We start from the raw sequence: 18,743 nt of genomic DNA, 5'->3' as shown, positions 1-18,743 counted from the left end.
CTCCTATGTGAAGGTGCTGGTGAGTTTTTATTATTATTGTTATTATTATCATTATTCCCACAGTTTAATTAGTGATACAGATGAATACTATGGTGAGTTTTCAACCTGTGTGAATGCGTTGGTGAACTTTCAAACCACTTAATTGTGTAAATTTCTTCCCACATTGTGAGCATTGATAGGGCTTCTCTCCTGTGTGAATGCGTTTGTGAGTTTTCATATCTTTTGAATTTCTAAAACTCTTCCCACAGTGTGAGCAAACATACGGCTTCTCTCCTGTGTGAATGCGTTGGTGGTTTTTTAAAACACTTGAATTTCTAAAGCTCTTCCCACAGTGTGAGCAATGATACGGCTTCTCTCCTGTGTGAATGCGCTGGTGGTATTTTAAACTACTTGATTGTGTAAATCTCTTCCCACACTGTGAGCATTGATGGGGCTTCTCTCCTGTGTGAATGCGCTGGTGGTATTTTAAACTACTTGATTGTGTAAATCTCTTCCTACATTGTGAGCACTGATATATCTTCTGTCCTGTGTGAATGCGTTCGTGAGTATTCATATCTTTTGAATTTCTAAAACACTTCCCACAGTGTGAGCAAACATATGGCTTCAGTCCTGTGTGAATGTGCTGATGGATTTTTAAATCATTTGAATTTCTATAACCCTTGTCACACTGTAAGCATTGAAAGGGCTTTTCTCCCGTGTGAATGCGTTGGTGACTTTTTAAATTACATGCTTGTGTAAAACTCTTCCCACAGTTTGAGCACTGATACGGCTTCTCTCCTGAGTGAACAAGCTTATGTCTGATTAAGTGACTTAGTTGTCTAAAACTCCATCCACATTGTGAACAGCAATATGGTTTCTCTCCTGTGTGAATGCGCATGTGTTGTTTGAGAATATTCGGCTTGAAAAAACTCTTCCCACACTGTGAGCAGTAGTGAATTATTTTCTTGCCCATTCTGCACAAATCCCTCTGTGGTGATTAATTGTGTGAAGACAGCCAGATGACGATGTTTCACTGTGTAGCAGAACAGTAGACAAACATCTTAGATTATTAGGTGCTAAACAAGTATCATGTGCTTTATTCATCAGTCACAGAAACTGAAAAGTTGCAAGTAAATAAACAAGGCCAAAACTCATGCTGAAGAGATTAGTGCTATCTAGAATGCTATCCATGTTCAGTTAAATATACAGCTCCCTCAAAAATAGAGCTGCCAACAAGTGTCCTGGACAAGAGTTTTAAGGTTACGTTGCATGGTTTCTGGTCATTTAGTGGCTTGACAGGTAAAATCTAACTTTGTTCTTTAGCAATACTATGTAAGAGAGGATTATTTTTTCTAATAACAGAACCATTCCACAACTGAACATATGCTGCCAAACTATAAATATAACCCATCGACCTTCAGCATAAAGATTAATGTTGCAAATATATTATTTGAAAGTAACAATGATTAAATAAACACACAACAATTAAGAAATGATTGACTAATTGCAACATCACAGTAATGTTTAGAGAATTTCAAATGTAATGCATTATTTATTTATTTATTTAATTTATTTAAAGAAGGAAAGAAAAAAGACTTACCAAGTTGATGTGATCTTTTTCTTAAATCCCAGTAATTTCTCAGCAGTCTTCTCAGTGAGGACCTCAACTAAAATGTCAGGGTGTCTCCTTTAAGTACACCTGAGGACAAAGACACAGTCCAACAACAGGCCATTTCACAGCCATTAGTCAACTATTACCACCTTTATTATCTGGGTCTGGGGTTTGGCAGCTACACGTCTATAACTATCTGGTCAATTAAAGATATGCAAAGTGACTGGAGGGATTTTTCTTATATCAGGGTATGGAGAACAAAATATTAAGAATCTTATATGTAAGTAAGTGTATAAGATTCATATGAAAATTCTGCTACATCAGTGTTTCACATTAGGACAAACTAGTCTAATACACAACATATTTATGGCAGAATTACAGAAAACTACAACTGAGAAAATACTGTAACATTTAATGAAAATAAAATGGAGCAAACTTTGACATTGCTGCACACACTGACATGCAGATGCAAATGTGTAAATACATAATCCTTTGTTACAATATAGAAGAATTTGAGTCCCAGTACAAGTTGTGATCAATACATTGGTTTTATTTGACATTTGTATTGTCTGAATAAGTTTCTAAAATAAAGTATAAACATCACATTATTCATAGTTTGATCCATTCATCAAATAAACACTACAGTCTAAAAAAAAAAAATTATGGAAAATACTATTTTCAGTTTATGCTGTAAATTTATGGACATTTTCTGTAAATTAACAACCCAGTTGTTATTTTTCCACATTATGCCAATAATGACAAAGTAAACTTCTCAGATTTTCACTAAAAGTTACCAGATTTGTTTTTATATAAAAATGTATGTAAAATGAACAATTATCTGCATTAAACTTGTTGCTCATTATGTAAAGGGTTTTGACCTAACAAGTCATTTTATATTTATGTTTACTTTTACATTCAAACTCTGCACTCAAATTTAGCATCTGAGGGAAAAATAAACTGCATTTAAAACTCAGAAAAACAGCTAAATAAGTTAGAAAATCCCACACACACCCCACATCATTATTCAACATTCATGTGAATTTAAGTAAATGCAAGATAATGAGAGAATAAAATCACCAGTCTCCGCACACACGATACTACTGAGCAAGCCTGCTTGTAGTGATTTTATATATATATATATATATATATATATATATATATATATATATATATATATATATATATATATATATATATATATACACACACACCTGTGGTGCACCGCTGATTAAGGCCCCATCTGCAACAATTAATAGGAACCTCTAACAAGAAACATAAAGCAGTGAATATAAGCTTTAGTTAAGTGAAAAAATTACATTCACATTACATTAACATTAACCTATTCAATAAATTAATTATTTATTCATTACAAATAAATAAAGAAGCCTTTAAACTCACATTTCCCAGTCAACCAGCTACACTGTCAAATGTCTACCGTCAGCATCAAAACTATTGTTGCAAATGTAATATTTAAAAAGTAACCTCATACTTAATATTTTTAAGGAATATAAAAACACATTTCCTATCGACCATGCTAAGGTTTACCCATTTCTTTCATTACTTGTTTGTATTATGTATTTTTCAGGAAACTAAAATAATTAACTGTAACATCACATCAGCAAAACATTTCTCACTATTGTGAATAAATTGGTGGCTTTTAAAAACAGTTTATTATGTAAAATGTTTTTTTAACAATATGAACCATAATATGGTTTCACTCCTGTGTGAAGGTGCTGGTGAGTTTTTTTTTATTATTATTATTATTATTATTATTATTATTATTATTATTATTATCATTATCCCCACAGTTTAAGTGGTGATACAGATGAATACTTTGGTGAGTTTTCAGCCTGTGTGAATGTGTTGGTGTTTTTTTAAACTACTTGATCGTGTAAAACTCTTCCCACAGTGTGAGCACTGATACGGCTTCTCTCCTGTGTGAATGCGTTCGTGAGTTTTCATATCTTTTGAATTTCTAAAACTCTTCCCACAGTGTGAGCAAACATATGGCTTCAGTCCTGTGTGAATGTGCTGGTGGATTTTTAAATCATATAAATTTCTAAAACCCTTCTCACACTGTGAGCATTGATACGGCTTTTCTCCAGTGTGAATGCGCTGGTGACTTTTTAAATTACTTGCTCGTGTAAATCTCTTCCCACAGTGTGAGCACTGATACGGCTTCTCTCCTGTGTGAATGCGTTCGTGAGTATTCATATCATTTGAATTTCTAAAATTCTTCCCACAGTGTGAGCAAACATATGGCTTCAGTCCTGTGTGAATGCGCTGGTGGATTTTTAAATCATATAAATTTCTAAAACCCTTCTCACACTGTGAGCAATGATAGGGCTTCTCTCCTGTGTGAATGCGTTGGTGACTTTTTAAATTACTTGCTTCTGTAAAACTCTTCCCACAGTTTGAGCACTGATACGGCTTCTCTCCAGTGTGAATGCGTTGGTGACTTTTTAAATTAATTGCTTGTGTAAAACTCTTCCCACACTCTGAGCACTGATATGGCTTTACTCCTGAGTGAACAAGCTTATGTCTGTTTAAGTGACTTAGTTGTCTAAAACTCCATCCACATTGTGCACAGTGATATGGTTTCTCTCCTGTGTGAATATGAATGTGTTTTTTGATATTACTAAGATTGGCAAAACTTTTCCCACACTGTGAGCAGTAGTGAATCATTTTCTTGCCCATTCTGCACAAATCCCTCTGTGGTGATTTATTGTGTGAAGACAGCCAGATGACGATGTTTCACTGTGTAGCAGAACAGTAGACAAAACATCTTAGATTATTAGGTGCTAAACAAGTATCATGTGCTTTATTCATCATCAGTCACAGAAACTGAAAAGTTGCAAGTAAATATATAAAGGCCAAAACCCATGCTGAAGAGATTAGTGCTATCTAGAATGCTACCCATGTTCAGTTAAATATACAGCTCCCTCAAAAATAGAGCTGGACAAGAGTTTTAAGGTTATGTTGCATGGTTTCTGGTCATTTAGTGGCTTGACAGGTAAAATCTAACTTTGTTCTTTAGCAATAAGAGAGGATTATTTTTTCTGAAACAGAACCATTCCATAACTGAACATATGCTGCCAAACTATAAATATAATCCACCGACCTTCAGCATAAAGACAAATGTTGCAAATATAATATTTGAACGTAGTGATGATTAAAAAACACAAAGGATTTTTTTTTTATAAGAAACTGCATCACAGTAATATTTAGAGAATATCAAATTAAATGCATTATTTATTTATGTGATTTATCTATACATTTTCTGAGGTGACATAAAAAGTCTCGTCTGTGCTACAGGATACTGGAGAACTTTTACCCCCTACTGCACAGCTTCAGACCGTAAAGCCCTTCAGAGGGTGGTGAAAACCGTCCAACAAACTATCCACCTTGGAGAACATTTTCAAAAAACGCTGTTTGCAAAGGGCGAGGGGCAAAGATCCCTCTCACCCCAACCACGGACTGTTTACACTTCTCCCATCGGGCAGACGCTACCGTTGTCTCGTTGTCTCTCAACAAATAGGCTGAAAGAAAGCTTCTTTCCCGTGGCTGTTTCTGCACTGAACAGCTGATATGGTGTTAATAATCACCTCTGCACTGTCACTTTTCTTCTGTGTTTTGCGCTATTTTGCACCACTTTAAAATCATGCATCCTTGCACCACCCAAAAACTATCATTATACTTCTGTATGTCCATCCATATTAATTCTGTCTATTCTGTGTGTATTCATAATGACATTCCTTTTGTACAGCTATATCGGTCATACCACTTCATGCTTATATAAAAACCACACTATATATATACACCTTTATTCAGTTATATGTACATATTACTACACCTTCAGTATAACCTCATACCCTTACATATATATATATATTACACTGCCACTTGTAAATAAGCTATCTATGCACTTCTGGTTAGATGCTAACTGCATTTCATTGTCTCTGTACATGTACCTTGCACAATGACAATAAAGTTGAATGTAATCTAATATAATCTAATCTAAAGAAAGAAAGAAAAACAACTTACCAAGTTGAAGTGATCTTTTTTTTAAATCCCAGTAATTTCACAGCAGTCTTCTCAGTGAGGACCTCAACTAAAATGTCAGGGTGTCTCCTTTAAGTACACCTGAGGACAAAGGGTTTGGCAGGTAAAATAAAGAATAAACATCACATTATTCATACTTTGAACCATTTATTAAATAAATACGATAGTCTAAAAAAACTACTTTTCATGTAAAGTACTATTTTAATACAGTTTACACTGTATATTTATGGACATTCTCTGTAAATTAACAACCCAGCTGTTATTTTTCCACATTATGCAATAATGACAAAGTAAACTTCTCAGATTTTCACTAAAAGTTACTATATTTGTATTTATATAGAAATGTATGTAAAGCTCATCTTGTCTTGTTGCTCATTATGTAAAGGGTTTTGACCTCACAAGTCATTTTATATTTATGTTTACTTTTACATTCAAACTCTGCAATTCTGCACTCAAATTTAGCATCTGAGGGAAAAATAAACTGCATTTAAAACGCAGAAAAACAGCACATGGAGAAATAAGTTAGAAAATCCCACACACACCCAACAACATCATTAAACATTCGTGTGAATTTAAGTAAATGCAAAATAATAGTGAGAGAATAAAATCACCAGTCTCCGTCTGCACACACGATGCTACTGAGCAAGGGCAGGCACTTATTTCCACGGATTTCAGAACAGCGTAACAGATATTGCGTCATCGGGTAGGCGTGGCCTATTTGATAATCTAACCATAACCGTAGTTTTTGGTTGTTTATTCATTTTCTAAAATAAATTTACCTGCATGACTGTTTTGTCCTTCGTAGTATGTTGGTTTTGAAAGAGAGCGTTTTTCCAAGACCTCCGGAAACACGCCCACTTTACGTCGTGGTAACGAAACCCCTGGAATTTAGTGAATGCCACTGAAAAAGGCAAGCTGCTTGTAGTGATTACATATATACCCGCGGTGCATCACTGATTAAAGCCCCACCTGCAACAATTGATAGGAACCTCTAACAAGAATCATTAAGCAGTGAATATAAGCTTTAGTTAAGTGAAAAAATTACATTTAACAAGATTTGATAGCGTTAACCTAGTCACTAAATTAATTATTTATTCATTACAAATAAAAAAAAGTCTTTAAACTCTCATTTCCCAGTCAGCCGGCTACACTGTCAAACAAAAAATGACATGTCTACTTTCAGCATCAAGACTATTGTTGCAAATGTAATATTTAAAAGTAACATCATACTTAATATTTTTAAGGAACATAAAAACACAACATTTCCTATCGACTATGCTAAGGTTTACCTGTTTTTTTCATTACTTGTTTGTATTATGTATTTTTCAGGACACTAGGAAATAATTAACTTATTAACTGCAACATTGTTGTAAATAAGTTAATAATTAACTTATTAACTGCAACATTGCAGTAATTTGTTTATCTATCTATCTATCTATCTATCTATCTATCTATCTATCTATCTATCTATCTATCTATCTATTATTCTTAAATCACAATAATTTCACAGCAGTCTTCTCAGTAAGGACCTAAATTAAAATTACAAGCCACTTAAAATCAGGAGTCTCCTTTAAGTACAACTGAGGACAAAGACACAGTCCAACAACAGGCCATTTCACAGCCATTAGCCAACTATTATCACCTTATCATCTGGGTCTGGGTTTTGGCTTGTGAATGAACAGAACCTTCAGGTCGATTAAAGATATGCAAAAGATTGTTCCCATATCAGGGTATAGAGAACAAAATATTTGATTATTCTATTATATCTAATATATTTAATACAAAAATATGCTTTCATGAAATGAATCAGGATTATACGGAAAAACTAGTAAGCTTAAACCGCAACAAATATTTAGAATAGAATAGAATAGAATAGAATAGAATAGAATAGAATAGAATAGAATAGAACGGGGCACAGAAGCCTTTGTTATCACCACATATGCATTACAGCACAGTGGAATTCTTTTCTTCACATACCCCAACTAAGGAGGTTGGGTTCAGAGTGCAAAGGGCAGCTATGATACAGCGCCCCTGGAGCAGGGAGGGTTGAGGGCCTTGCTCAAGGGCCCAGCAGTGGCAGCTTGGCTGTGCTGAGAAAATTCTGTAAAATTTAAGGCATATAAAAGGAGCAAACTTTGCCATTGTGTTAATAGGACATTATTTCAGATGTATATCTAAATTCACTACTAGTAAATTCATTTCTTTAAAAGTTTCAATAAGCGTCATTAAGATTTTACATTAAGAAGTACAAGTGTTCTAAATTGTCCTAAATTATAAATGCTGCTCTTCATAGTGACCAAAATCAGATGATCTTGGTTTGCAGTCAATAGTTTGTATATAAAAAATTAAACATTTATAGAACAGTTGTAAGTTTCTGTTGAATATTCAATATAAGCATATGAGTCCTTATCCTAGTTATTATCATGTGCAAAGAAGTCAAGTCAAGTCAAGAAACGTTTATTGTCATTTCAACTATACATAGCTGTTACAGTACACAGTAAAACGAGACAACGTTTCTCCAGGATCATGGTGTTACATAAAACAAAGACAGAGCTAAGGACTTAGTGAGCTAGTCCTAGATACATAAAGTGCAACTGTGCACTGTGTGGCTAGGACAGTTGCAAAAATATGACCAAAAATTTGTGGACACCAGATCAGAACACTGAATTCAGCTTGCTGAACATGTTTCAGACTTAGTCTTCATTTGCCGTTATAATAACCTCCTTTGTGCTAGATTTTAGATTGTGGCTTTCAGCTACAAGAGCATTAATGAGGTCAGACAGTGATGCTGAATGTTTACAAGGTTGAGCCATTGCATTTATATAATTTACACAAGTGAGCAGTTGAGGCTATAATTGTGTGCTTCTATTTTTTTGGAACTAGCGTGGGAGAAGAAACAGATATTAGTTTAATCAGGGGTGCACATTCTTTTAACGTTAATGTCACCTGTATGAAATTAAAGGTAATTGACTACACACACACATATGTATATATATGTGTGTGTAGTCATTCATTCATTCATTCATTCATTCATTCATCTTCTACCGCTTATCCGAACTACCTCGGGTCACGGGTATGTGTAGTCAATTACCTTTAATTTCATACAGGTGCCATTAACAGAGTACCCACATACTGTCTCTTATCACATTAACTCGTTATCACGTTAACTATGTTACCTGATTAACTTCTATCCACCAATTGGAGGACAGCATCCACTCATGTTCTAAACCCATTGATGTCAATTCCACTTTATGTGGATATTGTCTTTTCTTTGCCTAATGTTGTACCTGAAGCTCACTGCATTCTTTTTCTTTCAGCTCAAACGGCTGAACTTGTTGGTTTAAAGAGGGCATGTTGTCTGCTTTAAAACCAAGCATTTAGATTGGCGTTACAGCCAGGCTCTGGTTTGGCCATGTCATGTCCTGAAAGAAAAGCAGCAGTCAGCTGTAGCAGCCCAATGATAGGATGGGCCATGACTCTTGCCCTTATTGACAGTGAGATGTTCGCTAACACTGAGGCCTCTAAAAGATCAGAAACCGGTGTTTGATGTGCATGTCTAATTTTAATAGTGAACACCAAAAGCTACATCAGCATAGTGAATCAGTATATAGTTACTGCATGTCATGGTATCCCTGAGGAGAGTGCACCCCTCCACCTGATTTTTTTTATTGAACAATTCTCAGGTATTTATTATTCCAAAAAAATGGATGACACTTGTCTCTGTTCTAATGGTAGTGACCAGTTTTCCCTCAGCAGTTCTGAGTGCAAGATTCACGTGAATGTGATAGTTTTAGAAGAGGCCTCGGAAAACGTCTGACCTAAACCAACACTGTTTTGTGGGTATGCAGTAGTAAAGCCTATACATTGTACATTATACATTTTAATTGGACTGGGTGCTACATTGGTGTCCCTAGTGTCTCTGTACATACCCTTGGAAAAATCCCAGCTGAGAGTCCCCTGTGTTCCATCCCCATGGCAGGTGATCTGTTTCTTCATATTTTTTTGGGTATACCTTTATGACCCCTGGACTTAGTACAATGGTTCATGGTCCTTGGAGGAGACACTTCAGCCACACTTAATGAATTAAATAGTTTGACATATATGTTCTTATCCATAGTGAATGATTCTGAACAAGCTCTGCAGTTTGTCAATGGTGAATTAAAGGCTATGAGTGATGTAGTTATTCAAAATAGGACATCTTGACTGCAGAGTGGTGGTGTCTGTAAAATGTTTAACACCTCATTCTGTTTCTTTATTTCTAATAGTGTTCACATCACCACCAATAGCATTCAAAATATGCGAGAAGCTGGGTGATCTGTAGGTGCCCTATTTAACATTTTCATGGCAGTTCCACTCAGGAAGATGAAGTCATGCTTTTTGTTAGAGAAGACCACCCTCTGAACTCTGGCATGCACAGCTGCACAGACTTAAAGGGTGACTGGTATTTGAGGATGGGACCAAAGAGGGCAATGATATATTTTGAATATATTTTTGCACTCTCTGTCCCGGGCTGACTGTGTGACATTTGTTTATGACCAAATCTTATGACCATGTCATCCTTTGTTTTGTCCTAGATATTCTTTCTGTTCTGTTTGATAAACCAAAAACATACATTCTAAGAGTTTCTTTTTGTATAATTTAGATAATATTTTTTTTTAATAAACTTACCAAACTGTTAACAAGCATGTCAACCACCATGTCAGTTTCTGCAGTATCTTTTGTTTATCATTAGGTATCACTGAATATTACACCTATCTTTTGTATAAATACTCCATGTTCACCTGATTAAATTTCAAAGATATGTGTTATTCAGTAATTATTCTGTTATTCAGTATTCAGTCTTTGCATGGTTCTTTTGCAATATCATTCATGACATTAGCAGAGGTAGCAGCAGCAGCAGCACATATCAGGCTTCTTCACCAAGTGAAACAGAGAATTCTAACAGATTCACACAACTACAAATATGATTGAAGGCCCTAGTGCTGCTTGTTTAGACAACTCATATCGTCGCTGTCGGGCGGAATCCTCTTATCTCCAAAACCATTATTTTTCAGGAAATGTAAAGGAGTTATTAAACATTGTATCGTTAAAGTTGTTATTATACCTTATATTGTATCATATACTGTTGTGTACCAACATTAACACAACATTTTCCCAAAGTCACGTTTTATCAGAGATACAAGCTTTATGACTTGGGAGCAGGGAGATACGAGATTATGCTGTCATTGATAAGAACGGTACGGACACAGACGTCGCTGCTGCCAGAAGTGTTCAATAAAGTCTGCGGTCACATTGAGCCTTTTGACAAGAGACAAGGCTTCAATAGTTAACCAAAGCTAATGACTATAGTTACATACATCTTCCTAAACTCTATTTTAAAGGTTTAAGAGCTATAAGTGATGCAATACAAAACACGATAAGCTGATTAGGCTGTCTAATAGGTGGAAATTAGTCTAATCTGCTCGCAAACTTACCCTCGTGGCTCACGGGTTTCTTTCTGCACAGAAGCATTACAGCTATCAACTTTTAACAAAACAGGCCTACTCAAATGTATCTAACCTAACTATTTTGACTTGTTAGTGTCCAAAAAACAGTGTTTTACATGCACAGTGCCAAGAAAGGCATTGTCTATAAGTAGGCTGACTTACAGTAAAGTCAGTAAAATAATAATAAAAATAATTCAATAGTGGTATACAAAACATTCAATTTAATTCAAATATTATATTAGAAACATTTTAAAACGTCAATGAACATGTATAATAAGCAGTAATAAATAGTAATAAATAGATATTTAAAATACATCAACACAGATAAACATAGATAAAATCATAGTTAAAGGGATAGTTCACCCAAAAAATAAAATTAATAAAGGTCAAATTATGCACAGGGTTTAGTCCGCGTTGCAGTGGATTGTCTTGCGCTAAATTCCTGTCCTCAGACGAGCACAAGATTTAGCGGGGGTCAAGATTTTTTTCTTTGAGCCCCACGAAAATCACTTTAGATATCACTTTAGGACGTGTTGATTCATCGTGTTGACTCTTAATCTTAAGGAGAAATATGCCACGAAGCTCTCCCGCGGAGTGAAGAAGTGGCGGAGTTACGAGATTTCTCAGACAGTTGAAGTGTCAAATGGAGTTAAGAGATTTGCGCTCAAGCTATTTTCAAGACTTTAGATTGGTTAATAACTTGTAAAAATAACAGACCCACATGGGGACTGATCAATAGCATCGATATGTGAAAAAATATGAAATTGACAAAATTTGGACATAGGAGGTTTCCGCCCGTCAGCGACAATATGCTGCATTGTTTCTTCTTCTTACAAAAGTACTGCCTGTCTTTTGTACTGTACATTTAACAATTGTGATTTTTGCTTCACAATTCAAGTTTACATTTATGGTATTTAGGAGATTCTTTGAATCATTGAATCCTTCAAAACTATTTCAATAGGTCACAGACTAAGGAAAGCATCAGTCTAAAACATTGGGAGGAAACATAGAACATTCTTAAATACATATTACAAACAGGAAAAAATAAGCACTAGTTTAAGTTAATTTCAGGAAGACAGAGGCTCAGGGGAAGTTCATTTCACTACCTTAGTGCCAGAACAAAAGTCTTGATGTCATACATGGCTCAAATATCCAACAAGTAGAAATTACAGACTGCCTCAGATGGACTATTTGTCACTGCTACACTGGAATAAACTTTTTGTTAATTAAGATAATTATCATTATTTTGATAATAATCAATCATCATTTTATCTTCTTACAGACATTAAAATCATCATTTTATCTTCTTACAGACATTAAAAGATGACAATGAATTAGCTCAAACAATAATTTATTACAGCCATAACTGTTGCTCACCATCCAAAATGGTCATCCTCCTGTATGACAGATTAACTGGTCCCTCTTAATTGTCAACTCTGGTAAAGACAGAATCACATCATAGCCTATCTTACAAACACGAGAGATTATTGGCTGCTAATGCCATTACTGAGATAAAATGGCATTAGAAAACCCCTGTTAATCTGACACATACAATTGGAAAGGCTTACTGTAATCACAGCCAGCTAAAGCTGTAACAGTATAAAGGTCTTTCAACATTTCAGAAGCCGCTTCTGCCGTCCACACCAAAGACGCCTTCTGACCTGCTAATTAAGCAATGCATGCAAATGAATACCTTGGTGAGTTTTCAACCTGTGTGAATGCGTTGGTGAACTTTCAAACCACTTAATTGTGTAAATCTCTTCCCACATTGTGAGCATGTATACGGCTTCTCTCCTGTGTGAATGCGTTGATGAGTTTTCAAACCAGTTGAATTCGTAAAACTCTTCCCACAGTGTAAGCACTGATATGGTTTCTCTCCTGTGTGAATGCGCTCGTGGGCTTTTAATTCACTTGATGTTCCAAAATTCTTCCAACATTGTGAGCAAACATATGGCTTCAGTCCTTTGTGAACGTTTTGGTGTTTTTTTAAACTACTTGATTGTGTAAAACTTTTGCCACATTGTGAGCAATGAAACGGCTTCTCTCCTGTGTGAATGTGTTGATGAGTTTTCAAACCACTTGATTGTGTAAAACTCTTCCCACAGTGTAAGCACTGATATGGTTTCTCTCCTGTGTGAATGCGCTCGTGGGTTTTTAATTCACTTGATGTTATAAAATTCTTGCAACAGTGTGAGCAAACATATAGCTTCAGTCCTGTGTGAATGCGCTCATGGACTTTTAAATCATTTGCGTTTCTAAAACACTTCCCACAGTGTGAACAGCAATAAGGCTTCTCTCCTGTGTGAATGAGCTCATGTTTTTTGAGATACCAACTGCAAGCAAAACTTTTTTCACACTCTGAGCACTGATACGGCTTTACTCCTGAGTGAAGAAGCTTATGTCGGTTTAAGTTACTTAGATGTCTAAAACTCTGTCCACAATGTGAACAGCAATATGGTTTCTCTCCTGTGTGAATGTACGTGTGTTGTTTGAGAAAATGCGGATTAGCAAAACTCTTCCCACATTGTGAGCAGTAGTGATTTATTTTCTTGCCCATTCTGCACAAATCCCTCTGTGGTGATTGATTGTGTGAAGACAGCCAGATGACGATGTTTCACTGTGTAGCAGAACAGTAGACAAAACATCTTAGATTATTAGGTGCTAAACAAGTATCATGTGCTTTATTCATCAGTCACAGAAACTGAAAAGTTGCAAGTAAATAAACAAGCCCAAAACTCATGCATAAGAGTTTAGTGCTATCTAGAATGCTATCCATGTTCAGTTAAATATACAGCTCCCTCAAAAATAGAGCTGCCAACAAGTAACTTTGTTCTTTAGCAATACTATGTAAGAGAGGTAAGAGAGGATTATTTTTTCTAATGACAGAACCATTCCATAACTGAACATATGCTGCCAAACTATAAATATAACCCATCGACCTTCAGCCTAAAGTCTATTGTTGCAAATATAATATTTGAAAGTAACGATGATTAAATAAACACAAAAGTCTAAGAAACTGCAACGTCACAGTAATGTTTAGAGAATTTCAAATTAAATGCGTCATTTAAAAAAAGAAAAAAGACTTACCAAATTGAAGTGATCTTTTTCTTAAATCCCAGTAATTTCTCAGCAGTCTTCTCAGTGAGGACCTCAACTAAAATGTCAGGGTGTCTCCTTTAAGTACACCTGAGGACAAAGACACAGTCCAGCAACAGGCCATTTCACAGCCATTAGTCAACTATTAGCACCTTTATTATCTGAGTCTGGGGTTTGGCAGGTACATGTCTATAACTATCTGGTCAATTAAATATATGCAAAGTGACTGGAGGGATTGTTCTTATATCAGAGTATGGAGAACAAAATATTAAGAAACTTATATGTAACTAAGTGTATAAGATTCATACGAAAATTCTGCCACATCAGCGTTTCACATTAGGACAAACTAGTCTAATACACAACATATTTATGGCAGAATTACAGCCAACTACAACTGAGAAAATACTGTAACATTTAATGAAAATAAAATGGAGCAAACTTTGACATTGCTGCACACACTGACATGCAGAAGCAAATGTGTAAATACATAACCCTTTGTTACAATATAGAGGAATTTGAGTCCCAGTACAAGTTGTGATCAATATATTGGTTTAATTTGCCTTTTGTATTGTCTGCATAAGTTTCTAAAATAAAGTATAAACATCACATTATTCATACTTCAAACCATTTATAAAAAGAACACTAGAGTCTAATATCATATATATGTTATGGAAAATACTATTTTCATACAGTTTATGCTGTACGTTTATGGACATTCTCTGTAAATTAACAACCCAGCTGTTATTTTACCACATTATGCCAATAATGACAAAGTAAACATCTCAGATTTTCACTAAAAGTTACTATATTTTTTTTTCACATAGTGTAACACGTTTATGGAGATTAAGGATAGCTGTTCAATGTTAGGCCCGCAAAGAAAATAACGGAGAACTCACAAAAGCGTCACTCAAACACGATTTATTCCTCCGTACATAGGTAAAACCTCCGTAAAAACATGTCACTAAACAAAAATACTCATTAGTATGAGAAAATGAAAATAAAAGGAAAACCGGTTGCAGCATCAGACTTCCACATACATGTATTTTTAGAACTGAAGCGTTCACACTTTGGCGCATGCGCACATTCACCTAGTATACACAACAACAACAAAGCACATTGCTCTTAAAGGGGTAGCACCACTCCACTCGTTGCATATAAATTTATGTGAAATTAACAATGATCTGCTTTTAAACCTGTTGCTCATTATGTTAAATGTTTTGACCTCACAAGTCATTTTATATTTACAAAATGGTAAGGAATACTGACCGCAATTTAACCAAATACAAAGTATCATTAATTTGTGTGTGCGCGCGCGCGCGCGCGTTTGCGAGAGAGAGAGAGAGAGAGAGAGAGAGATTATGACTGGTGTTGTTTATTGTAAGTGTTTGTTGCCTTTTTGGACTCCAGGGGCCTGTTTCAGAAAGGAGGGTCAACCAACTCTGAGTTTAAACTTGAACTCTGAATTGACAAACCCTGAGATGGAAAACTCTGAGTTTTCGGTTACAGAACAGCTGAAAAGAGTTAGTTTTATCAACTCTAAATTGACTGACTCTGATTTAAGCGCGTGCACCACAACTAAAAAAAAGCCATTATCAATGGAGCGCAGATATAACGAGTCACCATGGCAACAGCGTCAGACAAAAGAAAAGTCTGCATATTTCTCACCAGCAGAACTGGAAGTGCTTATGCAAGCATATGGAGAATATGAACACGTATTAAAAAAAAGCAACATTCAGTCATTCATTCATTCATCTTCTACCGCTTATCCGAACTACCTCGGGTCACGGGGAGCCTGTGCCTATCTCAGGCGTCATCGGGCATCAAGGCAGGATACACCCTGGACGGAGTGCCAACCCATCGCAGGGCACACACACATTCACTCACGCAATCACACACTAGGGACAATTTTCCAGAGATGCCAATCAACCTACCATGCATGTCTTTGGACCGGGGGAGGAAACCGGAGTACCCGGAGGAAACCCCCGAGGCACGGGGAGAACACGCAAACTCCACACACACAAGGTGGAGGCGGGAATCGAACCCCGACCCTGTAGGTGTGAGGTGAACGTGCTAACCACTAAGCCACCGTGCCCCCAAAAAAGCAACATATATATATTTTAATATATATATTATAAAAAAGTATATTTTTAATGTAACCTTCTCCCTCTAGTTACACAGTTTGTTCAATTCAAGGATAATTAATGCAATTGTATATTGTTTATTTGAAAGCATTAGAAATGCAGTTTCTTGTCTCTTCTTATTGTTCAAGTGGTTGAGGTTGATTTGGGATTTAGAAAGTTATTAATAAGTAAAGACCAAATTAGTAAGTAGACCAATAGTTTCTAGAGATAGTAATTATTACATTAATCTAATTAGACTTGTTGAAGATGTAATTTGTAGTTAGTAATTAAGAACTACTTTAGAGTAAATTCCCAACTGTTATAATATCAGAAGTGAAACCAGAAGAAAAGTATTTTATTTTATCAGGAAACAACATAAAATTGTCAGAAAGCGCAGGCACACTTTCCTGACTGCTCTGCAAACAGTAGCCTTACTAATATGTTCTGCATCCCCGATGTTTTAGAGAAAACTACAGTTTGCAAAGAAACGTAAGGCAACGCAAAGCATCTGCTTGGATGTAAGAGCACGGCCGCGATGGCTGATGTAAGGATGGATGAGATTATGGATCCAATTGACTGTAAAGAAAAATGGTACCGCTCAAATAAAAATTCATAGGGATGTGACAAAAATCCACTCTGGGCTCAAAAGAATTAATGCAGACACTTCATCAACAGGATCGTCCATAAAAGGACACGCCATTCCATTCCAAACTCTGGGTTTGCTGAAGAAAGGTTAGGTTCACAGAGTAAGTTACTATGGTAACTGACTCTGAGTATAAGTTACCTCTCTTTCAGAAAACTTAACTTTAACATACATAATGTATACATGTATAAGGTCCATCTTCAAAAACAAATAAGAAAAAGTGACATGGAGATGGACCTTATACAGCTTCAAATGGAAGCTGGACAATAAAGACACTTATGTACGAATGTTGTTCATAGACTTTAGTTCTAGACTTTAGACTTTATACAATCATCCCTCAGCACCTGATTGGGAAGCTGAGCCTGCTGGGACTAAACACCTCCCTCTGCAACTGGATCCTGGACTTCCTGATTGGGAGACCTCAGTCAGTCCGGATCGGGAACAGCATCTCCTGCACCACCACACTGAACACTGGCACTCCTCAAGGCTGCGTGCTCAGTCCACTGCTGTTCACTCTGCTGACTCACGACTGTGCAGCAATGCACAGATCGAATCATATTATCAAGTTTGGCAATGACACGACCGTGGTAGGTCTCATCAACAAGAACGACGAGTCAGCATACAGGGAGGAAGTGCTACAACTAACTGCCTGGTGTAGAGCCAACAACCTTTCTCTGAATGTGGATAAAACTAAAGAGATGGTTGTGGACTCCAGGAGAGCACAGAGTGACCACCTTCCGCTAAACATCAACGGATCATCTGTAGAGATCGTCAAGAGCACCAAATTTCTTGGTGTTCATCTAGCGGAGAACCTCACCTGGTCACTCAATACCAGCGCCATCACCAAGAAAGCCCAGCAGCGTCTCTACTTCCTACGAAGGCTGAAGCACATCTCCCTCCCCTATCCTGACCATGTTCTACAGAGGGACCATTGAGAGCATCCTGAGCAGCTGCATCACTGTCTGGTTTGGGAACTGTATGATCTCAGATCGCAAAACCCTGCAGCGGATAGTGAGGATAGCGGAGAAGAAAATTGGGGTCTCTCTTCCCTCTATCATGGACACTTACACCACACGCTGCATCCGCAAAGCCAACAGCATTGTGGATGGCCCCACACACCCCTCACACACACTTTTCACCCTCCTGCCGTCTGGAAAGAGGTACCGAAGCATTCGGGCCCTCACGACCAGACTGTGTAACAGTTTCTTCCCACAAGCCATCAGACTTCTCAATAACTGAACTGTACTGTACTGAGCACAACATACACACAGATCATCTGTATGGACTGCATAGACCCTCGCAAAACACACACACTGACACATCATACTGTTTACATGCTGTTTACAATCCATCAAACTGTCTACATGCTTTTCTGCTGTTTTTGCACAAACTGTCCAACATTTCAGCCTTTTTGCACATATTGTACATTTCAGTCATTTGCTGTTTTTTTGCACAATTCTATATATTATCCCAAGGACCTGCTGCTAAGAAACTGTGTTCATTCTAATGTTACTGCACGGAATATTGTTTGAGCATTCAGTATTCACATACAGCATATACACTGGTCGGTCGGCGCTGTTTCTGTTACTGTTTACTGTTTATCGTCTTTTGTGTATTGCATTTTTTTTACTTTTTGTATTGTCTTGTAACTTTGTGTCTGCACTGTCTTTTGTCCTGCACTGTCTTGTTTGTCTTGTCCTGCACTGTTTGCACCAGGTTGCACAGTTGCACTTTATGTGGCTAAG

The 18,743-nt window shown here is 36.5% G+C and overlaps 1 protein-coding gene across 1 annotated transcript in view; it reads right to left on the bottom strand.

Moving 5' to 3' along the window:
• Positions 1 to 18,743, bottom strand: part of LOC132847676 (uncharacterized) — a 240,621-nt gene that overhangs the window by 97,273 nt on the left and 124,605 nt on the right. The window contains 3 exon segments of the mRNA XM_060873178.1: positions 106 to 861; positions 3,442 to 4,197; positions 12,850 to 13,605. Coding sequence (XP_060729161.1) covers positions 106 to 861; positions 3,442 to 4,197; positions 12,850 to 13,605 — 2,268 coding nt within the window.

The sequence above is a fragment of the Tachysurus vachellii genome, chromosome 6 (assembly GCF_030014155.1).
Source record: "Tachysurus vachellii isolate PV-2020 chromosome 6, HZAU_Pvac_v1, whole genome shotgun sequence".
In the NCBI taxonomy this organism is placed as follows: Eukaryota; Metazoa; Chordata; class Actinopteri; order Siluriformes; family Bagridae; genus Tachysurus; species Tachysurus vachellii.
Note: the sequence above shows the minus strand (reverse complement) of the source record. Positions and strands in the feature narration are given on the sequence as shown.